This window comes from Cibotium barometz, chromosome 1, assembly GCF_041138505.1.
Source record: "Cibotium barometz isolate CiBa-2024 chromosome 1, ASM4113850v1, whole genome shotgun sequence".
In the NCBI taxonomy this organism is placed as follows: Eukaryota; Viridiplantae; Streptophyta; class Polypodiopsida; order Cyatheales; family Cibotiaceae; genus Cibotium; species Cibotium barometz.
The window spans coordinates 31,632,806-31,657,417 of record NC_141046.1 but is presented as its reverse complement, the minus strand read 5'-3'; the positions used below and the strand labels follow the sequence as shown (position 1 = coordinate 31,657,417).

The following is a 24,612-nucleotide window of genomic DNA, read 5'->3' as shown; positions in this document are numbered from 1 at the left end:
CTCGTGTGGTTTGATAAGGAGCTTTTATGGCAATTTAGATAGACACTGAAATTGAGGATGTCATGCACTAGCAAGGGTTCACAATGCAATGAAGAAACTCGATGATGTCAATATGACAGAGGAGGTCACCCCCATCGAACCTACTATATATAAGTACAAGGTTTGTCGTATCGTAGGTCAGTCCAGGTCGACCACCCTATGATTGATCCAAATGGATTGAGTCGACCATATTACATGACTAGTATAATAATAGCCTTAACATAAGACTATTATTATCCTAGTCAGGTAATGTGGTCGGTCGATCAGATGACTAGGATAATAACAGTCTAAACATAAGACCTAAGGTCTTTGCACAGCTTCCAATAGGTCCATCTGAGGTCATTTGTGTGCTCATTTGCGCCCATGCGACTTGAGAACGAGGTATCTCAAGAAAATCTCCTCCTACCCAAGACTGTGGTCTTATTGACCTGCACTTACATGTATCCTACTTGGCATAGTAGTGCCAAGTCTACATAAGCAATCCCATAGCCATCCATTCACCTATTGCCAACATCTAGTGTCTAAACTGGAAACTGTCTAGACGCGTGGGCATCATTGATTTCCAACATAGGAAGGCCTCTCTCTCTCTCTCTCTCTCCTATGCAACAACATTGCAAGGAGCGGGCTCTTGTGTCTCATTTTCATTTTCATTCATCTTTGAGGGGGCGATCCTCTCTGTGTGTATGAGAGCTCTCTCTCTCTCTCTCGATGAGAGCCCATGTCTTCCGATAGCACAGAGAACCTAGAAATTAATGTAGCCCTAATAATATTATTTGGTTTGGAGTGAATTTGTAACACGACACAAATACAATGTAAACTCAAATTCTTGGGAAGGTCTTTTGCCTGCCATAGTTTTTGTATTAATACCCGGCGGGAAAACCCCAAAAAACAAAATGATGCGGCTGCATCATGCTCTCCCTATTGTGCTTTTTCATCTGCATGCCAGTGTGTGGTTCTCTGTTAGCCTGGCAGAACCAGACATTTGAAGACACTCCCGGCGATGGGTGACCATCGGAAAAAGAAACGACTACGGCTGGGTGCTCCAGGTACGGCAGTCTGTCCTCAAACTGAGTTTTTTCCTGGCGAATCGGTGACGGAGCCCCCTTCCGGCGAGCAAGTCACGAAAACTTCCGTCACGAAGATCGATCCGGGCCATTATCAGATTGTTCCTTCTGGCGATCTGGCCACGAAGATTTCCGGCTTTAAGATTTCCTCTGGCGAGCAAATTACAGGGGTTTCGAAGATTGCTTTCGGTGAGGAGATGACGGAGATATCTCCTGTCACGGTGATTGATTCCGGCAAGAAGTTGTCGGAGATTTCTTCCGACAGATTTGCGAAGAAATTTTTTACCGGTAGTGGAAATCACCCTGTGAGTGCAGAGAAAGCCCCATCCATGAAGCGTCTGCTACGGCCACCTTTGCCTGCTGAACAGGGTAAGTGCAGCAGTAGCAGAGTGGTTGACACCCTTTCGTGTTTCCATACCCTCAAAGACTTGCAAAGAATTGAAAACAAAGCGGAGCCCAATTCTGCTGCCATTTTGCTTCATTCTATTGTAGATTTACCAGGAAATACTTTATCTGATTGTACCCATGGTGACCCTCATCAGTATCCATCATCTGATTATGCCCACCATCATGACTCTCCATCTCATCCTGCACATCACGACCCCTCACCTGATTGGGCCCGTCGTGATCCAGAGCATGATCCCTCATCTGTTTGTGCCCATCACGACCCTTCATCTCATCCTGCCCATAATGATCCATCATCTCATCCTGCTCATCACGATCCCACATCTGATTGTCTCCATGGTGATCCATCATGTCATTCTGCGCATCATAACTTATCATCCCATGCTGTAATTGGTCACCCATCGCCTGGTTCTACACACCCTGACTCATCACCCAGTTCAGCAAGTGGTTCTGCACACCATGATCTATCTCCAGGTTCGGCACATCATGACCCATCTCTGTGTTCAGCACATCATGCATGGCATGACCCTTTGCAGAGCCTGAAGACTTACATAGAGAGTCTTGGTGGGGTTCTTGAAGAAGGATGGGAAACTGACCAGCAAAAGACGTACAAAGGGGTCTTCATTTCTCCTGCCAAAGAAAGGTTCACGACGAGAGCTGAAGTGGCCAAGTATCTTGGTTTAAACCCTAAGAAATGTGCCAGCGGCAGCCAGCTTGCAAGGTCAAAGAATCAGATAAAGATTAATGACAAAGATGCTTTTGTAGAAAATTTACCTGGTGGTTCTGGCAACCCACCATCAGGTGCTGCACACCAAGACCCACCACTGGGTTTGGCACACCAGGACCCACCACCGGGTTTGGCCCACCCCAACCCACCACTGGGTTCAGCACACATTGAACCAGGACCAAGTTCTGCACACTTCTACCCACCACTGGGTTTGGCACATCATGACCCTGGTACTACACATCGTGAATCATCACCTGGTTCTGCACATCATGGCTCTTCTGTTGGTCTTATACAGCATGGTCCATTGCAGAACCTAAAGACTTATATAGAGGGTCTTGGTGGGTTTCTTGAAGAAGGATGGAAAGTTGACACGCAGAAGTCGTACAAGGTCTTCCTTTCTCCTACTATGAAAAGGTTTACTGCAAGGACTCAAGTGGCAAAGTACCTGGGTTTACCTCAGAGTCAGGTTGCAAGCTCAAACAGTCAGATGAAAGCTATTCCGATTGACAAAGTAGATTCTGATGCAGGAAATCCAGCAGGTGGTGCTGGCAAGAAAGTGCAACATAACCCATCACCTAGTGCATCACAGTCTAACCCAACACCTAGTGTCGCAAACGATGATTCATCATCAGGTTTTGCATACCATGATCCATCATTGGGTGTTCCACAACATGACCTGTCATCAGGTGCTACACACCATGACCAATCACCTGGTTTTGTACACCATGACCCAGGTTTGGCACATCATGACCCATCACCTGCCTCAGCACATCATGGCAGTTCTGCAAGGGCTGACCCATTGCAGAGCCTGAAGACTTACATAGAGAGTCTTGGTGGGTTTCTTGAAGAAGGATGGAAAATTGACCCACATAAGACGTACAAGGTCTTCCTTTCTCCTGCCAACAAAAAGTTTACGGCAAGGACTCAAGTGGCAAAATACCTGGGTTTACCTCAGAATCCTAGGAACTGCATTGGCAAAAGTCAGCATGCAAACAGTCAGATGAATATTGTTCTGGTTGACAAAGACGTTGCTCATGCAGGAAATGCAAGTGGTGACGTAGGTAAGCAGACACCAGAAGGTGCCCAACTTCATAGTCAAGACCCATGGATACACTCCCAAGGGAAGGACTCTAATGACCAAAGCAAAGTGAGTCATGTATTGCTTGAGGTTGACAAGCTTATCAAATTTGTAACTAGAATAGACAAATCTTCAGCACTCTCTTGTTGCTATGTTGAGACAGTTCCATAGCTACCCATGGCAAGGGATTGATTGCTTTTGTTGGAATGTGTAGAAAGAGGAGCCATCAGCTTCAGCAAAGTCCTATCATAAAGTTGCAGAGAATTCAAGTTTGTGCCTAGCGCACACATCTGATGTGGCAGATGTGACAAATGATGCTTACAAATCAAAACTGGCCAAAAAGGAGCCCCCATCAGCAACATTGATAGCGCAACAGTGCCAAGATGTTATTCGGAGTATCATTTCCACAGAAGAATTTGGATCTCTTAGCAACATGCTCAACCATGGGTTGCCACCTGGATATTTGAGGGGGACTTCTCAATTAAAGAATCCTACCTTCGTTACTAATTCAATAGATCTGCAGCTCATTTCTTTGAGACTGTCTACAGGAGTGTATGGACAAACACCGGAGATGTTTTCTGCAGATATGCAACAGGTATTGCTAGGTTTCAAATTCTCATACACATGTTTCTCTAACCTTGTAACATCTAACTTAAGCCAATTATGTTTACTTAATGTACACCTAGGTTTATGGGTGGCACTTTAACCTTATATAGTCCCAGATGCCTTTGAATCTGTTGCAGCTGCATTGCAGATTTGTGCTGTCGAGTTGCTCTTTTCTTTGCTCTTTTCTTCCCTCACTTCTTCGTGTGTGGCTAGAGGAAGCTTTTGTGAGGTTATTGCCAGCTCTTCAAGGTCAAAATTTCAGCCTGGGCATCAAGTTCTCCTTATGGGTAGAAGGCTTACCTGCTGCAAAGAAAAGGTTGGTCAAAAGGAGGAGCATGTCGCTATCCAAGTCACGTACATACTCATCAGCTGCAAAGATCTCATCCTTTGTACAAAGGATGGGTGGCAAGACCACTTTGCCATAAATAATCTCAAACGGGGCCTTTTCCGTGGAGGTATGAACTGTGTTACATTCCAAAATGAATGACCTTTGCAAGTCGGGAACAATCAATACGGGTCCACACATGATAGCATTCTTGAGTTGCAAGAAGGCATCCTGCTCCTTTGGAGTCCATTTAAAAGTGGCTTTCTTCTTCGTGAGATCATGTAGAGGGGTGGCAATCATAGCAAAATGCGTTATGAAGCGCTTGTAATATGAACATAACCCCAGAAAACTACGTACTTGATGTACATTTTGCAAGTCTGGCCAATTCCGGATGGTTTCAATCTTGGCAGGATCCATTCTTACACCATCCTTGGATACAATGTGACCCAAATAGTGTATCTCTGAAAGAAAGAACTCACTTTTCTCAAGGACTGTTAATTGGAGGTTAAGAGATTGGACCATCGACAGTGGGAGGATGGTTCTCTAGTCCCTGCTCATTAGTGTGGTGAGTGCAAAGGAGTAAGAGGTTGAGTTGATTGCGATTTTGGGAGCTAGGGAAGATCAAATCGAGGCACAAAATCCATGATTAATAATAAGCACAAGGATTGCGATTTTGGGAGCTAGGGAAGGTCAAATCTACGCACAAAATCCATAATCAATAATAAGCACAAGTATCAGCATAAGTGAGGAATAATCTTATACTAACCAAGAGATTTGACAACCAAGCACCAAGATTACATCCTTTATAGCTCACAAGGGAGGATCTAGATCCACAATCATCTCCTTGATTTTCTCCATCACATCCACGATTCTCTCAATTAGTCCATATGGCTCATGACATCACCATGCCTACATCAATTGAAATCTATCTTTTTCACCTTTTTCTCACCCATTTACATTCACTAATTTTCAACAAAAAAACTAAACTTACACATGCGTTGTCACCATTTGTTCCATCTCCATTTCTGGAGCCACTTCTATGGGATGCTCACTCCATAGAGCGGCCATATTTTTACCATGTTCACATGTGGTCATGCGAGTGTCCCATGTGAAAGGGTCAGTCATTTGGTGTCACATGGACGGGAACCAGTTTTGTGCCACCCGTGTGTGATCAGTATTGTGCCATATGGACGGGAGTCTGTTTGCTGCCACCTGTGTATGACTAGGATTGCGTCTTATCCATGGGACTCACTCCATGGTAGGATGCTGACCTTGTCTATGGGATTGTCACTCCATAGGAAGGCCCGTGCCAGGACTTGTGTTTTGTCTATGAGACTGTTACTCCATAGGAAAACCAGGACTTCACATTTCTGTCGCGCCAGTTTTGTGTCCGACAAGAAATCTTTGTACAAGTTTCATGAAAGGGAGATTTTATCCATTACATGTGCACATGCATTTATGTTTGCATGCATAAACTTGTTTTCGCATGACTTGTTCTCGTGTGTTTGCCTGCTATGTCGTGCCAGTACATTGGACGGGGACGCTCCTAGTGTACCGTGGGTGTGCTGTTTGCTGATAAGTTGGTGTGGCGTGTGAACATGTGGTAAGTATTATGGGTTTATATACCCTCTTCTAGACCTGGTTGGCCAACTATACTGGGGTCGGGTTGTTGAACAAGCTCACGACCAGCAAATATTAGCATTTAATGCTAAAAAAACCAACGTTTCACACTATACCCAGGCTGGCCCTTCTGATTTGGCTTGGCTGCCTTGTGGGCTGTTGTCCAGGCCTGCACAGGCTGTTGGGCAGTCCTTGGGCACTGGCCGACTGGCTGCTGGGCAGCCCTTTGGCTTGGCCGCCTGGCTGGGTTGGCCCATAGGCCCTGTCAGCTGCCTGGCCAGGCCCCTTGGGTTGGCCGACAGCCTGCCTAGCACATACTAGGGCTGGTGGGCAAGGCCTGGGGCCTTCCTAGCCCTCTTGGGGTGGCTCATAGCCTTCCCCATGCCCATACTTAACACAAACCTACATCTACACAGTCGTCTGACATCTGGTCACAGACCAAACACACAGAGCAACTGACATCATTCCAGAGGGAGACTCACAGTGCGGACCGGCATTGTTTCATGTGCAGGACAATGCACACCTGACCTTGGATGTATGTGTAGAACAAACACACAGAGCAACTGACATCATTCCAGAGGGAGACTCACAGTGCGGACCGGCATTGTTTCATGTGCAGGACAATGCACACCTGACCTTGGATGTATGTGTAGAACAATGCACACCTAACCTCGGACGCATGGAGTAGAACCTTGGCTGACTCGTCCGGGAGTGGGCTCACATGGGACCAGTTTTCCACTCTAGGTCCTACACCTTGTTCAAATATGTCCACCTGGCATCCAAGTGCAAGATGCACGTGACAGATTGCCTCTTTCCACGATGTTGGCTCATCATGTGCTACATAGTCTGCTAAAAAAACAGAGGCAAATGAGGCACGAGGATTGAGCTTGTTGGACCAACGAGGACTGTCCAAGGGGGTATCGCTTGGGAGCATGCCTGAATCCCACATGGTTTGTTGATACTAGTGGGGTAAAGAGTCCCTAGGTGGTTGTCGGAAGGAGGAAGGCTCCTCAAGTGGCGGAGGAATAGTCGACTGATTAGGTTCATGTGGCACAGTCGGAGAATATTGATTGGGTGGTATGGGCAGCGGAAGGCGAAGTCCGTCCCGCTCATGAAAGACAATGTCTCGACAAATGAAGACTTTGTTCAATCTTCGATCAAAGACTTTGTAAGCCTTTGATTCAGAAGAGTAGCCCACAAAAATGAGCAACTCACTCCTTGGCTCAAGCTTTCCCCTCGTGTCATTCGGAGTGTGTATGTAAGCACTACACCCAAAGACATGGAGATGGGAAACAGTCAATTTTTCACCATAAAATGCCTCAAACGGGGTCTTGTGAGGGACGACGACTGTGGGCCAACGGTTCAAAAGGTATACCGTAGTGTTGACCGATTCTGACCAATGGCGGTCAGGCAGCTCTACTGCAAAGAGCATGGAGTGTGCCATATCCATAACAGTTCGGTTCTTGCGCTTGACCACTCCATTTTGTGAGGGGGAGTTGGTGGAGATGAGCTGGCGTTGAATGCTCTGCTCTTGCAAGAACTCGGTAAATTGATTGGAGATAAACTCATCACCATTGTCACTTTGAGCAATACTCCCATTTGGTTAGTGACTAACCGAACCCACGTGGTAAAGTATTGGAAGGCATTTGATTTATGCTTCAGGAAAAACACGCACATGTACCTCGAATAGTCATCTACAATCAGCATGTAGTAGAGAGCCCATTCAAGGAGGGGGTTGGGGATTGCCCACTCAAGTCAAAGTGAATCAACTTTAGGATACCCTGAGCACGATGAGTAGCATGATGTGGGAACAATGTACAATGTTGCTTACCCATTTGACATGGCTGGCAGACATCCTTTGTCAGTTTGAGGCGAGGTATGCCTTCAACCAACTGGCCTCTAGACAACTCATAGAGTGTGTCATAGGGCATATGACCATAGTGATAGTGCCATAGTTGTTCAGTGTCCGAAGAAGCTCTGGTCACATAGGCACGAACCCAATGAAACTCAGAACCCTCGGAAGATGGCTCAGATAAAAAAGTAGACATCCAGTATCCTCTAAAAAAGTAGACATCCAGTATCCTCTAGTTGTATACAGGTGTGTATTCTCTCTTTGAGATTCATAGCCTGCTCTTCTAGTTTAAATTCTTTTATCTTTAGGATATCGCTTTTGCCACCACAGTGAACTTTGGCCTCGCTTTTCTCAGGTCTAAGGCCAAAAAGCAAGGCCTTGAAGCTAGAAAAGCAAAGGACAAGAACTTTGGGAAAATCCGGCCATATTCAAGTAATAACTTATTATTAAAAGCTAAAAGAGGAAAACCAAAGTAAAGAAAAGTAAAAGCCAAAGCCTTATTAGCTTTTGGCAAAAAGCAAGACCTCCCTGTTAGCACTTTCATCCCTAGTTTTTGCTCTTTTATGGTGCCCATTTGGTCCCCTTTTGTATGATGGCCCTTGCTTGTGGGCTGGCCACCCCTTTTTACTATTTTTCTGGGATTTTTCCCAGCCATTTTGGCATTTTTCCAGTCGGCCATGTCCAACAGCTCCAGTCGGCCTGTTTATGAGCTCCAGTCGGCCAGCACTTCCCCACTATAAATAGTGGGTGCTGGCCTCTCATTTCTCATTCAGTCTTGTACATATTTTGCTCCCTCACTTATGAGACTAACAGTCTTGCTTGGGACTGTTTTGGTTCAGTATATTCAGCATAGTTTGCTCCATCTCTCTCTCTCTCTCTCTCTCTCTCTCTCTCTCTCTCTCTCTCTCTCTCTTGCACTCTCTGTTCAACACATTCTAGTGCCACTCTGCTTCCGCTCTGTGCACTCTTTCATGGTATCATCGCTCCCGGTTTAGCAACCTTTCTGCTGCCCCAGATTCAGCCCTGTTTTTAGCACCTACTCCTCTGCGTTTTCTTCCAGATTCATAGCTTTTGCTGCTGCGTTTTCTGGACAGCACCCTGCTGGTCGCTTTCCCTTCAGATTGGCTTCACCAATTCAGCTATCTGGCTCTTGTTGATCAGCGTTATATTGCCCACTTGGAGATTGGACTGCAGGCGGCCTGTTTTCTACAGGACAGCACTTGTTCACTGTTGCGTTTTCCTCTCTAGTGGCCCTTTCCCTCTGCAGAGGGGGGCTTGTGGTGTTGCAGGCTTTGGTGGCACTCTTGGTACCTGTGGAGGACACCTTTTCTTCAGAGTTTGTGCATTTCTTGAGATTGAGCCTAAGCTTTTGTGATGGCTGCTCCCACTTCTCTTCATATGTTTGCTGAGTCTGCCAAGTTGGATGGTTCCAACTACACCCTATGGAAGGTGAAGGTGAAATCGGCCTTGCGTGGCGTCGATCTTTGGGATTGGCTTGTTACTCCGGCCAATGCCACCCCTCCCACCCTTGCTTCCGGTGGTGTGACTCAGGCATAGATTGATCTTTGGCAGTCAAATGATCGACGTGTTTTCTCCTTCCTGATGTTGAACTGTCAGGATGCTGTTCTCTCTCATGTGCGTACAGCAGATGCTGCACATGAAGTTTGGAAGGCTTTTGCAGATCTCTATGAGATTAAGTCTCCGGGTCGGATTTTGGCATTGGAAAAGCAACTTATGAACTTATGAGTTTCTGAGTTTCCATCTTTATCTGCTTTCATCTCGAAGATGAAAGATCTCCAGGACGAGCTTGCTGTTTGTGACAAGGACATCTCCACAGAGGATATGGCTATTCGGCTGTTCTCCAAACTTCCAGAGAGGTTTGATGCATACTTTGAGTCTCTGGTTTCTTCTCCTCGTCCTGTTCCAGTTACTTGGGAGGAAGTTCTCCCCTCCGTTATGCAGATTGAGTCTCGCTTTGAGGAGCGGCTGGCACCTCCAGTGGCCCTGATGGAGCTTTGGCAGCACGAGATAAAGGGAAGACTCAACAAAAGAAAGGAAAAGGGGGTTCTGACAAGAACTCCAAGGATTCTGATAAGGATAAAGACAACAAATCTTCAAAGAATAAGGACATTGAATGTCATTATTGTGGTAAGAAGGGTCACAAGTCACCCCAATGTCACAAGAAGACGCGTGATGAAGTAGCAAAGAACTCTTCCTCAATGGCGGTGTCTCAACCCAAGAAGGATGATGGAATTCTTCTCTTAGCAGGTACTCGGCGTATACTTGCTCTTGTGACTTCTCAGTCATGGTCTTGGATTGTTGATAGCGGTGCTACTGCTCATATGACACCCCATCGAGATTGTTCCAGCTGGAAAGCCTCAGTCAGTTGAGGAGGTTGAGCCTGCAACTGGAGATGAACCCCGCAGCAGCAGGAGGCTCTGAAATCGGCCTTCAAAAACTTGACGGGTGGTGAAACAAACACTCGCACACACAAAACACTTCATCACCCATGGGAACCTGGAAAAGTAAAACAAACAGGGGAGCTAGAGTGCTCCTGCAAATAATACAAGTACACCAATTGGCCCCAAAACGCAGTGGCGCCCCTTGTGGTATTTCTTTACTTGATCAAATTTGAGTACAAAGTACAACTTGTCGAATCCTTTACCAATAGGATCCCTTTCAGTTTTTCACCCAAGACTTTCCAAATAAGAACTCTCGCTATTACAGCAAAGCATTCCATAGAGAAGGCACAACTGTACGACACCTCCCTACTTGAAAAGGTCTTCTCCATCTCAATCATGGATTCTCACAACCCTTCCCCAAACAGCAGTAGGGCTGTACCAAACCACATGTCCTTCCTATAGTCACAGCTTGCATGTAAGCTCGAGAAAAACTAAAATCTGTTCACATGAATCCAGAGACATGCTTTCCTCATGAAACCAAAGACCTGTAGCTGATAAACCATAGACCTATATCCCATAAACCATAGGCCTGTTTCCTCGATACCAAAGTCTTGCTTCTTCTCGAAAGACCTACGTCTTGTTTCCATGACAGATAAATCCACATATGCACCATCCAATCACGGTGCCAAAAACCTTGGCTGTTAGCCCCTCGGTGCCTCCTTCGGCTCACCTTCTTCAAGAGAGGTAGAGAGAGACCCACGCTGACTGCTTCCACACATGCAGCCACCTGGCGTAGAGAGCCTCCCATCTGATCCTCATCTGACTGCCATATTGTCTGTAGAGAAACTCTTGCGTGGCGCTTGCCTAGCTGCTGCCCATCTGGTTGCCTGCTTGGCTGCCCTATACTGCCCATTGCTGCCCAGCTGTAATCCATACATAGCAGCGATAACAAGCAGCAGCACTCAGCGACGGCGGCAGCGGTACCTGGCGGTGGCGGCGGCGGCGGCGGCAGTAACTGTACTCGACGGCGGCGGCGTGGCTATACCCGACGGCAGCGCCAGTACGCGCGGTAGCAGCGGCTATACATGGTGGTAGCGGCGGTGGCTGTACCTGGCGACAATGCCAGTACCTGGCAGCAGCGGCTGTACCTGGCGGCAGAGGCTATGGTACCTGGCGACGACGGCGGCACCCGGCGGTGGTAGTACATGGCGGCGGTACTCGGCGGTAGCACGGTACCCGATTGCGGCTCCTGGAGGCGGCAGTAGCAGCAGTGGTGGCAATGCCCAAAAGCAGTAGCGGCAGCAGTGGCGGCCCCATGCGCAAACATGCCCGTGCATGAATCATCCGGCCACCTTCCACACGACAACCAACACACGGCCACACCCTTCAACTTGCCACCCTTCGAATCTCCACCACCTTCCCTTATATAAAGAAAGATGCTTTTTTCATAAAAACGCCAAAAAGCAAAGATAGACAAAACACATGCTTTTTAATATAATAATAAGCCTTTAAAATTAAAGTTCCTTTTTGTCCCCTTTTCACACTTGGGCTGGCCACCAACATGGGTTTCCTTTTCACATTCAACTGATGCCTGTCCACACTGTGCGTCCCGTGCTCGTGCCCACGTGCTTGTTGTCCAGAGGGAAAAACACAGGGTCGTAATAGGCTCCGCGTTCTGTTCGAGTACCGAAGTGGTTGGTAGACACCCTTCGGGAATCAGGTGTTATGGAGCTTCCCTTTGAATGGACCACAGAGGACGGACCTCGAAGATCGCGTAGAGTTCGTGATAAAAGTCATTCAGTGGAGCTTTTACAGGTAAACTATGCTTTGATGTCTCGTATCATGCGGGACAAAGAGCCCACTTCCGTCAAGGAAGCCCTTGCACAATACTTGGAGGAAAGCCATGCAGGTGGAACTGGATGCCATTGAGAAGAATAACACTTGGGAGTTGGTTCCGAGGCCGTCAAAACGATCTATCATTGGTGTCAAGTGGGTCTTTAAGACCAAGTATACGTCAGATGGGTCGGTGGACAAACACAAAGCCAGACTTGTGGCTAAGGGTTATGCTCAGCGGCCTGGCATCGACTATAAGGATACCTTTGCACCGACAGCGAGGATGACCACGATTCGGACCGTTCTTGCCCTTGCTTCTTCTCAGTAGTGGCCCGTATTTCAGATAGATGTTAAATCTGCGTTCCTTAATGGTGACCTGTAGGAGGAGGTGTATGTTGAGCAACTTCCAGGCTTTGAGGTTCCAGGATCAAAGGGATGGTTTACAGGTTGCGGAAGGCCTTGTATGGTCTTAAACAGGCTCCCATGGCTAGGAATCAAAAGATTGATTCCTTCTTTCTACGGACTAGATTTCAGAGATCGGTTGTAGATCCCAACCTCTATCTCTTTCAGGAACACGGCATGGTCACATGATCATCCTTTATGTGGATGACCTCATTCTCACCGGCGGTCATAAGGAGCACATTGCAGTGACGAAGGTTGCCTTGTCAAAGGAGTTTGAGATGACCGATTTAGGCTTACTCGAGTTCTTCTTGGGATTTGAGATCTGGCAAACCCAGAGGGGGTTCTTTGTCTCTCAGCAACGGTATGTCCATGAGTTTCTTGAGGCCTTTGGGATGGATAACTGCAAGCCTATCATGTCACCAATGGACCCAAACACGAAGCTTACACTTAATGATCCTTGTGAGCTAGTTGATGCCTCTCTGTACCGGAAGCTGGTTGGTTCATTGATCTAGTTGCTGAACACCAGATTGGACTTGAGCTTTCCTGTGGGGCTGTTGAGCTCATTTATGCAGACGCCATTGAAGTCTCATTGGGAGTCAAGATTGCGGATCTTGCGGTACCTGCAGGGTACGAAGGATCTTGGACTCTTCTACACCACTGGAGGTGAAATGAAGGAATGAGTTCGACTCCAAGGTTGGAGTGACTCCGATTGGGGAGGAGATCCAAACATGAGGAGATCAACATCAGGCTACAGTTTCACCCTCAGCTCAGGAGCTGTTTCATGGAGCAGCAAGAGGCAGCCAACTATTGCTTGTCGTCAACAGAGGCAGAGTACCGGGCTGCTTGTGGTGTTGCTTGCGAGGTTGTGTGGCTGCGGGGGTTGCTTGGCGAGATTGGGTTTCCACAGAAGGAGCCCACGGTCATCCAGTGCGATAACCAGAGTTGTATCGCTATTGCTCGAAACCCGGTCTTCCATGCCCAGACCAAGTACATAGAGAGACAATATCACTTTGTTCGTGAGAAGATCTTGGCTGGTGACATCTTGCTTCTTTATTGTTACGGAGGACAATGCGGCAAACCTCTTCATGAAGTCTCTACCTCAAGCTATGCTTTGGCGGCACTCCAGCTCACTGGGGTTGGTTCCACATCCAAGAGCTGAGAGGGGGTGTTAGCAGTCATCTCCTTTCTGTACACAATGTTAGGGCCTCTGTAGTGGGTGCGCGCGCCGGTATTTGGTGTCTTCCCATTTTGCCTCACTCTCTGTATTTTTTCCCATTTTTTCTAGAGCTGTGTGGACTGTCGACTGCCCCTAGGTGTTTGGCCGATTGAGTCTGTGTTGCCCGTGTGATCTGGTGCTGCCCGGCTGCACGATACTGCTAGCCGACTGGGTATTTCTACATGTCGTGGGCACCAGGGAAGCAGTCAGCTGCCTTTGGGCTGGCCGACCAGCAGTAGCCAGGGGCCATATAAAATGGCCCCTTGCCCTCACACTCATTCATTGTATATTTCCGGGATTTATTGGTGTATATAGCAGAGTTACACTAGCTTCTCTCTCTCTTTTATCTGTGTATTGCTCTCTACAGTAGTTGTCTTCGTTTCCGCTGTGCATTCTGACAAAAACCCCCCTCGATGCCGATGTGGGTTTTGCGTCTTCCTTGCCACACAATGGACACTTGAGTCTAGAGCTCAAGCGTGAATGTAGAAGATGTTGAAGAAGATCCCATGGCTGAAAAGATGGGTGCTGTGGAGCCGTGGATCTCATATGTGTTGGGGTAAAGGCGTTATGCCCACCCTTATAGTGTGTACAAGCCCATAAGTTATAGTACATAGTACACTTAGTACTTTTAATGTACTAAGTGCACTATGTGTACTAGTGCAATATACATGTGTGATAGGGGAGTCACACACTCATGCTTTTCATGAGTTGACTTATCCCCACAACTCTCTCTCTCTCTCTTGCTTCTCTGTGTATGTCTCCCATGAATGAACTCTAAACCCTAATTCTGTTCCTTCTCCCATCAACTGGTATCAGAGCAAGGTCTTCCCTTTCTCTTCCCTCTTCCTGCCTCTGTGTGAGCTGCTGGTCGTTTTTCTTCTGTGTGAGCCTATCAGAGTCGCAGCAGGCAGCCAGAAGCTTGCAAGAGAACAGAGGAGAAGAAGTCGAATACAGGACTGTCGACTTCAGGCTGGGCGAGCACGTGGCACAAGGCAGCATTCGCAGTCAAGGCAAAGCGCCTACATCAACTGGTCGCAAGGCAAAGCTCATAAGCGCTGGGCGTATAGGCGCTAGGCGAGTGAAGCGAACAGCAATACGTGAGCGTAATCAAGCGAACAAAACAGGCGGGCAGCCACTTCTGCATCTAAGCGTGAGAGCGAAGGCGCTAGGTGACGAAGGTAGCGAGCGATAAGGCGCTAGGCGAATAGGCTGCATAGTCGACTGTGAAGGCGTCGGCTGGCGTCGGCTGGCGCTATTCGAAACGCTAGGCGAATCCGTAAGGGAGTCAGCGACGGCGAAATGGATGGCGCCCCCTCTGCCAAAGGTATGAGCCTCTTTCTCGCAAGCGTTCCTTGATATGCTTGGCGCTGGTTGGCCAACCGGACAGAGAGAAGGGAGAGAGCAGTCTGTTGTAGTTGCTGAAACGGAGCCCTGTGGAGCATACAACCAGCAACCAGCAACGAGTCAGCAAGAAGAGCCCCCCCCTTTCACCTGCAAGTATCAGAAATCAACACACAAGTCAGGATCAATCAAAATTGACTCTTGCAAACCTCAAATTCAGCCCGAAAATCAGAAAATCAGAGGTATTTTGCTTCAATTTTGGGAATTTCTCATCAATTCAATTAATTGAGCAGGTACAGGTGCATAATTGCTCAATCTTTGAGCAAAATTGGCAAAATTGGGTGACATTGGTCACATCTCACGTCAATTGGCAGGAAATCGGTGACATTGGTCACATTTGCAGTCAATTGGCAGTAAATTGGGCATTGAAATTTGGGGCTTTTGATGTAATTGTGCAATTAAGCACTCATACATGCTGTATGATGTGAGAAATCGCACATTTGGGCAAAATTGCAGCAAATTGCAGCAAATCGCAGTGCAAATCAAGGGGCTTTTGTGCCGATTTGGTTGATTTGCATGCAGGCGATCGCATTTGATGCTGTGGATAATGTGCTGATGCCTTACAAGCACTCAATGTGCCTGTAAATCAAGGGGCTTTCATGTATTTGATGTATATGTGGCCAGGGGGAAGCATCGTGAACACTCTGGATGCCTTCATGTGCGTCAATGTACCATGTATGATCAGAAATTGATCTTAAATCAAGGGGCTTTTCAAGTTTGTATGCTTGTTGAGCTTGGCAAAGCAGCAGGCAAGACATTTATGCCTTGAATCCTCAAAAATCAGCTTGCAGTCAAGGGGCTTTTGCCCAATTTCTGTTCGGGACTGTTGTATGCAGTGTTCGTGACTGTAAAAGTCTGATTTTCACTCATTTGGACAGCCACGAGAGCATTTATTGCTATTGTACCTGCTGGTACAGATTTGGCACAGCTTTGTGCATGTTTTGGCATGGCTGTACACTGTTTTGAGTGATCAAAAGGTTCAAATTCAGCTGCTGAAATTGCCGGTACAGGTTTGGTACATCATTGGCGAGCGCTTAGTACTGCTGTACAGTACTTTGGAAGGGCAAAAGAGCACATTCAAGGTGCTGTCCAAAATCTGCAGCAACCAGATTTTGGTGTTTTCATCACAAAAAGTGGGAGAAAAGTTGCATTCTTGCTTCCGCAGTGGGAGATAAAGCTTGGGAAAACATTTGTAAGCACTTTGTGTGCTTTGGGTGCAGTGTTTGCACATCTTTTGGTGCAGTGTTTGCACATTTGCAGGGAGTCAGGCATTACAGGTTGTATTTTGCTATGGCAACCACAGGTGAGAGCTCTTCATTGCTTCACATCAAGAAGCTTGAAGGCTCGCATAATTATGATATTTGGCAAACCCAGTGCTACAATGTGCTGCTTCAGAAAAAGCAGCACAAGCCTATCAAAGAAAGGGGTGTGATGCCCGCTTCTCTTACAGCTGAAGAGTGGGAAGATATGGATGAGCTGGCAAGATCTACTATCATGTTGTCTGTGTCAGACTCATTACTTTTCAGCATTCGTGAAGAGAAGACAGCTTGGGGAATGTGGCAGAGATTGCAGGACTTGTATGCCCAACAAAGTGCCTCAAGCAAAGTGTATTGGTTGAAGAAACTCATAGGTCTTCAGATGAAGGAAGGGGCTTCTATGACAGCCCATCTCAATGAGTTTAATGGTATTGTCAGCCAGGTCATCAATCAAAAGTTGGCGATGGACGATGAGTTCAAAGCCACCTTTTTGTTATGCACTTTGCCAGAGAGTTGGGACACATTCAGGACAGCCACTAGCAATTCGAATGCTATGCTGTCATATGCAGATGTTGAGGGTGCTCTTCTTCAAGAAGAGATGAACAGGAAAAACAACTCTGTTGGCAAGTCCAATGCAATGAATGCACGTGGGAGATCCCAGCAAAGGGGGAAAAGCCAAGAAAGGGGAAGGAGCAAGTCTCGCTCCAAAAAGGATTTGGAATGCCATTATTGTGGCAAAAAGGGACACATCAAAAAGCAATGCTACAAATGGAAAAATGATCAAAAGGAAAAGGGAAAAGGCAAAGACAAAGAGAAGGATGAAGCCAAAGATGTAAAGCCAAAGGGCAAAAGTGGAGTCAAGATCGAAGAAATCAATGTGTCACATGCAGGTGGCAGTGAGGATGAGGTCCTCTTTACGTCTTCACTTGATGCCCATTCACTTCTTACAGGTGGTCATGGTATGTACTCATGGATCATTGATTCAGGTGCCTCCTTTCATGTCACAGGTTGCAGAGACTTGTTTGTCAGGTACACTGCTGGCAATGAAGGAGTGGTTTATTTGGGTGATAACCATGCATGCAAAATTCTTGGCAGAGGTGACGTGAGGCTTGTATTTTCAGATGGCTCACAGCTTATGCTCCATGATGTCAGGCATGTGCCTGAGATCAAGAAGAATCTGCTTTCTACTGGACAGCTTGATGATGCTGATTATGTTACCACATTTGGTAGTGGAAAGTGGAAGATTAGTAAGGGCTCACTGGTTGTTGCCAGAGGCTCTAAAGTGGACACTCTTTACTTTATGCATGCAGGTGTTTGTCACCATGCTAATGTAAATGCAACCGAGCTGCCGGAAATTTCTATGTGGCATAGCCGGTTGGGACACATGAGTGTCAAAGGAATGGAGCAATTGTCTCGTTTGGGTTACTTGCCTTCTCTAAAGTTTTCAAGTTTTCAATTTTGTGAGCATTGTATATATGGTAGGCAACTACAGTGCCCCCACAAGAAAGCTCTTGGACAGAAAGATGCTCAGTTAGAGCTTGTGCATACAGATGTATGTGAGATGCCTCAGCTTTCTTTGGGAGGTGCAAAATATTTTGTGTCTTTTATTGATGATGCCACACGCAAGGTGTGGGTCTATCCTCTTCGCTTGAAGAGTGATACATTCTCAGTGTTTCAGAAGTTTGTTGCTCTTGTTGAGAATCAAACTGGCAAAACACTGAAGGCTTTGCGTTCCGACAATGGTGGAGAGTATACGTCCAAACAGTTTCAGGACTTTTGTGATGCTAAAGGCATCAAGAGGGAGCTCTCTACTCCTTATGATCCTCCACAAAACGGGACAGCAGAGAGGATGAACAGGACCATACAGGAGAAGGTCCGTTCTATGTTGTCACATGCTGCATTACCTCATGGTTTTTGGGCTGAAGCTGTTATGACAGCCGTTCACCTTATAAACAGGTCACCTAACACGAGGCTTGGTGGGAAAGTGCCAGAAGAAGTATGGACAGGGAAGCCTCCGTCATACAAGCACTTGAGAGTGTTTGGTTGCGTTGCGTACGTGCACATACGCAGGGAAATGCGCACCAAACTTGATCCTAAGTCTCACAAATGCATATTCCTAGGATATGGTGACAGAGGTGAAATGGGGTATAGACTTTGGGATCCCATGAATAGAAAGATCATACGCAGCAATGATGTCATTTTTGATGAAACATGCATGTATAAGGAGCCTGCAAGGCAACAGGAGCCTGGCAGAGTCATCTTTGATGATGATGGACATCATGGACAACAACAAAGGGCTGTAAATCAGCCATTACAGCAAGAAAACCAGCCCTTAAATGGTGCTGAAAATGGTCCAAATGGACAGCCAGATATGGCAGAAGATATCCCTATGGATATACCACAGTTAGAGGAGATACCGGGCATGATATTTCAGCCTTATGGCATGGAACAGGAGCCACCAATGGGTGATATGCAGGCTGGACAGCAACCTGCAAATGATGGTCATTGGGTACGGAGGTCCACTAGACCCTCCAGAGTCCCTGACAGGTTTGTTCCAGGGGTTGACTATTTGATGCTTACTGACTGTGGGGAGCCCTCATGTTATAAGGAGGCTTTACAGAGGGCAGACAAGGCTCTATGGGAGCGTGCCATGAAGTCAGAGATGGATTCTCTGCATAAAAATGGAACTTGGAAGTTGGTGCCTTTGCCTGCAGGCAAGAAGGTTTTGCCATGCAAGTGGGTATACAGGCTCAAAGTTGCACCAGATGCTAAGCCGAGATACAAAGCCAGGTTAGTGGCTAAGGGCTTTAAGCAGGAATATGGTGTGGACTTTGAGGAGATCTTCTCTCCAGTGGTCAAAATGACCACACTTAGAGCTGTGTTGGCTTTGGTTGCGCATGATGATCTGGACTTGATTCAGATGGATGTGAAGACTGCTTTTCTTCACGGTGATCTCCATGAGGAGATATATATGCAGCAGCCAGAGGGTTATGCAGTAAGTGGAAAGGAGAAGCTTGTATGCAAGCTGAAAAAGAGTCTTTATGGGCTCAAACAGGCACCAAGAGAATGGTATCATAAATTTGATACATTCATGAAATCTCAGAAATTCAGGAGAAGTGACATAGATCACTGCTTGTACACCAAGAAAGCTTTGGATGGCAGTCTCTTGATTCTCATTTTATATGTTGATGATATGTTGATTGCCGGGAAATCTCGTAAAGAGATGAATGCTTTGAAGAAGAGGCTGCATGAAACCTTTGATATGAAGGATTTGGGTGATGCTAATCACATCTTGGGTATGCGGATACTTCGGGACAGAAATCAGCATGTGTTGTATTTGTCTCAGAAGGAATATATTGGCAAAGTTTTGCAGAGGTTCAATATGGACGGGGGGAAGAAGGCTAGTACTCCTTTGCCTCCATATGTGAAACTCAGTGCTATGGACAGCCCACAGTCAGATAGAGACAGGGCTGATATGGCCAAGATTCCGTATGCTTCAGCTTGTGGCAGTCTCATGTATGCCATGGTTGCTACTAGGCCGGACATTGCATTTGCAGTGGGAGTGGTTTCTAGATACATGGCCAACCCTGGCAAGAAGCATTGGGAAGCAGTGAAAGGTGTCATGAGATACCTGAAGGGCACACAGGATTTGTGCATTTGCTTTGGCAAACAGGATGCATTAGTGCATGGTTACACGGATTCGGATTATGCCGGTCATCCAGATAACCGGAAGTCTACTACCGGTTATGTGTTTACATTCACAGGAGGTGCTGTGTCATGGATATCCAGGATGCAGAAGTGTACAGCCTTATCTACTACAGAGGCCGAGTATATTGCAGCCACAGAGGCTTGCAAGGAGGCATTATGGCTATCTCGGTTAGTGGTTGATTTGGGTTATACAGGGGATATTCCATTGTTGCATTGTGACAGTCAGAGTGCCATTCAGTTGGCAAAGAACCCTGTTTTTCATGCAAAGACGAAGCATGTGGATGTGAAGTATCACTTCATCAGAGAGGTGATAGAGAACAAGCAAATTCAGCTTGTTAAGATTCATACGGATGACAACCCGGCTGATCTGTTGACGAAGAGTTTGCCTCCGGAGCGGTTTGCTCATTGCAGACACTTGATGGGCATTGGATGAGGCCATTTTCAGCCTTGATATGGCCTTGTATATTATCATGTACATGCTGATTTTTTCTTTTCCTTTACTTAAGGGCACTTTGCCTTTAAGTGGGAGGTTGTTGGGGTAAAGGCGTTATGCCCACCCTTATAGTGTGTACAAGCCCATAAGTTATAGTACATAGTACACTTAGTACTTTTAATGTACTAAGTGCACTATGTGTACTAGTGCAATATACATGTGTGATAGGGGAGTCACACACTCATGCTTTTCATGAGTTGACTTATCCCCACAACTCTCTCTCTCTCTCTTGCTTCTCTGTGTATGTCTCCCATGAATGAACTCTAAACCCTAATTCTGTTCCTTCTCCCATCAACATGCGGTGTAGAAAGGCTCAAAAGCTAGGCACATGAAGGTGTCCATGTTGAACACCAATCAAAAAACCAAAAGGCTCAAAGGTGCATATGTCCATGTGAACTGTAGCTTACATGCTTTGATGTCTTCCTTAGAATCTTATGAATAAATGAGGATACCTTATCTCCAAAAACACACATGGGTAGGCTCTCTTGAAGGCTCTGTTGTAGATCAAAATGTTGGTGATAGAGCCATGTCGGGAGGAGATGTTGGGAGGAGAGGGAGACCAAGGGCCTAATGAATGGAAAAACTAGAAGGCCAATACAAGACTTCAAAATGGGACCCAAGACCGTCAATCTATTTATATACCTAGATGAATCCAAGAACATGCCCAAATTCACCTATAACTATCAACTCCATTATGCATAGTATAGACTAGATACTATGACATCCCCACTAACGTCATCAGTGCCCAATAGTGGGTGTAGAACTCTGTATCAAGATATGCTCACACACACGCACACCACACACACACACACACACACACACATAAGAGCATATATTCACACAAAGCCCTTCACCGTCAATCTATTTATCATGAAACCACGACCATGACATCAGAAGAGTACCATGACTTTCAGCAATTGAGACAATTTCTCAAAGACGAAGAAGTCCTAGCTTGGAGAGCCAAGAAGGAAAAGGACCAAAGAAGGGCTCAAATGTTTGAAGATTTCATCAAGGACTGAGACATCGAAGCCGAAGGAGTTGAAGCTGCTAAAGCCTATCTTTGGGCCAAAGGAGTCACCATTGCAAGAGGATCTAGAACTACCCGCTCTATTTATCATGGAGGAGACAAGGAAGCTACTCATAGGCCTACTCTTTTAGATGCAGTTTCCTCAGGACAGGTAAGGGAAAGGAAGGCAAAGAAGCCAGAGAGATCGGAAGATCATTAGATTGACATCATGCCAGGAAGTTCGACAAATGGTTTGCAGTGGTGCTTAGTCCATTGCATGTTTCGACAAATAAAGCCATGGGATCTTTGTGGACCAAAGTTGAAACAGAGTCCTTTTGAAGCATTGAGACTTTATGCTAGCAAAGGACCAATGTTGGATATTCTAGATCTTTTTTGTGGTTGAACATGATGAGCTTGCATTGGAGCAGTCTTGAACCAAAAAGGCCATGATGTGGCCTATGAACGTCAAAGACAACAAGGTAACAGATGCATTATCTTGGAGAGCCCTGAGCCATGAGGTTTCTATGGGTTACCCTATGGATTTCCTTTTGATGAAGAATCTTTATGCTACCACAAAAGACTTCAAAGATGTTTTGGAACAAATTACAAAATAAAGATTTGGTGACTTTCTATGTTATCAAAAAGGATTTTTCTTATGATGCAAACCCGTTTATGTGACACACAGGATTCGAGGCCAAAAGTGAACAAAAAAAAGCTATGCTCCACCTCATGTAGGACAAAGAAGAATACTGACTACAACTCAAGCTTTGGAAAGCTACTTTTATTGGCTTGTATGAGAAAGAACATTCAGTTATATGTTCGAGAATGTTTGGTTTATCAACAGGACAAGTTTGACCAACAAAAGCTAGCAAGATTATTGCACCCATTGAATGTTCTATGGGAGAGTATTACTATGGATTTTATCTTTGGATTGCCAAAGTCAGGGAATGATGATATATGGACCTTTCAAATTACCAAGAAGATCATCGGTTGGACCTTTCAGATCATTGCAGGACACATAATGCCTTCCATGACAGTTTATTGAAACCATGTACAAGTTACCCCTAGAGGAGCTTGTTTTGGAGGATCCACCAGGGGTGGAAGAGCCAGAAGAGATTGTGTTTCATTCTATGAGGAAAAGAGGAAAGACAGTGATTAGAAAGTTTCTCTTGGAATTCGAGAATTATTTGCTATTGGATGTGAAATGAATGCCAGAGAAGTACTTCTAGGACTATCTAGATATACTTCGAGCTTATGAAGAAATGGTTGGTCCAGATGTATTTGAAGTACAGATATGGACGTCTTGCGATCAAGACAGATTCAAGAGGGAGGGATTGTGCCTCTATCTCTCTTCATTGTATATATATATATTGGACTGAAACTAACTGTTATTTTGCTTATAATGGTTACTTGGACATGCTCTAGTTGGATAGCAACGACGCCGGATAGTCTAAGGAGCAAGATTTGTATATGGGAGGCAACGATGCCAGATGACGGCAACGATGCCAGATCTCTTGGACTTTGCAGTCGAGCGGTCATTGTGACCAGATGGCCCAGATGACTGTATTGGATTTCGCAGTTGGGCGTCATTGCGACCAGATGGCCTAGATGACTGTATTGGATTTCACAGTCGGGTGGTCATTGTGACCAAATGGCCCAGATGATTGTATTGGATTTCATAGTCAGGTGATCAATGTGACCAGATGGCCCAGATGACTATTGATGAACTCTCGGGCAGTCCTAGTGACTAGATGGCCTTGAGGATAGTCTGAGCGATCCTAGTGGCCAGATGGCTCAGCATGTTTCGATGAAACCAAATAGGACAATCCATGAACAAGAGGATCATTATTTGTGCATTGCATACTGATGTATGTTTGAATTTCTTTAACTTTGTATGTTGTTTTTGATGCGTGGATGATGCTTGGATTTATGGCATGTGATAGTCCACTGGGCTCCAGACTACCTGGCCACCAGTACTTGGAATACCCAGTAGACGCGAATGATGCATACTTGTTTGTTGACTAGCTTGTGTCTAGTTTTTGCAGGAGGTAAGTATGCATTTATTTTATCTAACACATGTGACAGGCCATGAAGATGTACCATCAAGAACAAGGACATTGTTCAAAGAAAAGGCATTGAGATGTTGCCAAATGAGCAGATAACACCACAGATATGGGGAAAGACCAGATGCACAAGCTCACCAGATGGGGCTAGTACCTTGAAACATATGAATGTATTTGATGTACCTTAAAACATATGGATATACTTGATGTACCAAGAACATATGGATACACCAGGGACATGTGGATGTACTTGGAAGATATGGATATGCTTGGAACACTTGCGGTCCGCAGTTGAGAACAACTGTGATGTAAGAGGGAGAGAATGTAACTATTTGGCCCTCCTAGCTCTATTTCACATAATGAAATCCATGCGCGGACATCAGATAGGTGGAAGAAGACATGGGGACAAGGTCCATAAGATTTGATTAAGAAAAAGCACGATTCTTGATCAAAAAAGCAAGAAAAAGCAAAAAGTCAAACAAGGTTGATCGCGAGCCAAGGGCACCATTGGAAAGAAGAGATTGAGCCAGGCCAAAAAGCTAAAAGACGCTTTCTCAAAAAGCAGCTCTAAGGCCAAAAAGCAAGGCCTTAAAGCCAAAAAAGCAAAGCACCATTGATGCTTGTATTTTGCAGCAACTGATGCTTGTATTTTGCAGCACCTAGGGAGAGTCTCCCGGGCTGCCTTGTTGTATTCACTGCTCTGTTTCTCTTATGAGCAGGAGAGATCTTTTGTAGCCCTACGGGCGTTTTTATATAACTAATGAAAGGATCTTTTCTCGGAAAAAAAAAAAAAGCAAAGCACCAAAAGTTAAGTAATATTTTATTAATAAAAGTAAAAAGAGCAAAAGCAAAGACAAAAAGGAAAAAGCAAAGCATAAAAAGGCAAAGCAAAAGCATGGACAAGCTTTTGGCAAAAAGCAGAGTTTTTTTCAAGTATAAAAAGGCTTGAACCTCTCTTGTAGCGTCATGAAGGAGATCATGGGGTGCTCCTCCCCAAGGGGGTGCTCGTGGACGAGGACAACAGGTACAGGCACCAGGTCAGCCATTGCCTGTTCAAAGAACAAATGCTCAGAAGACATGGGATGCCAGAGATGCACAAGCCTTGTCACTCATTGC

At 45.9% G+C, this 24,612-nt stretch overlaps 1 protein-coding gene across 2 annotated transcripts in view; it reads left to right on the top strand.

The window, feature by feature from the left end:
• The first annotated feature begins 866 nt into the window (after positions 1–866).
• Positions 867–24,612, top strand: part of LOC147641872 (uncharacterized) — a 49,674-nt gene continuing 25,928 nt past the window's right edge. For both annotated transcript variants that reach the window (XM_086800525.1, XM_086800534.1), the window contains exons 1-2: positions 867–3,382; positions 3,528–3,908. In XM_086800525.1, coding sequence (XP_086656651.1) covers positions 1,040–3,382; positions 3,528–3,908 — 2,724 coding nt within the window. In that variant the 5' untranslated portion in view covers positions 867–1,039. The remainder of the gene's footprint in view (positions 3,383–3,527; positions 3,909–24,612) is intronic.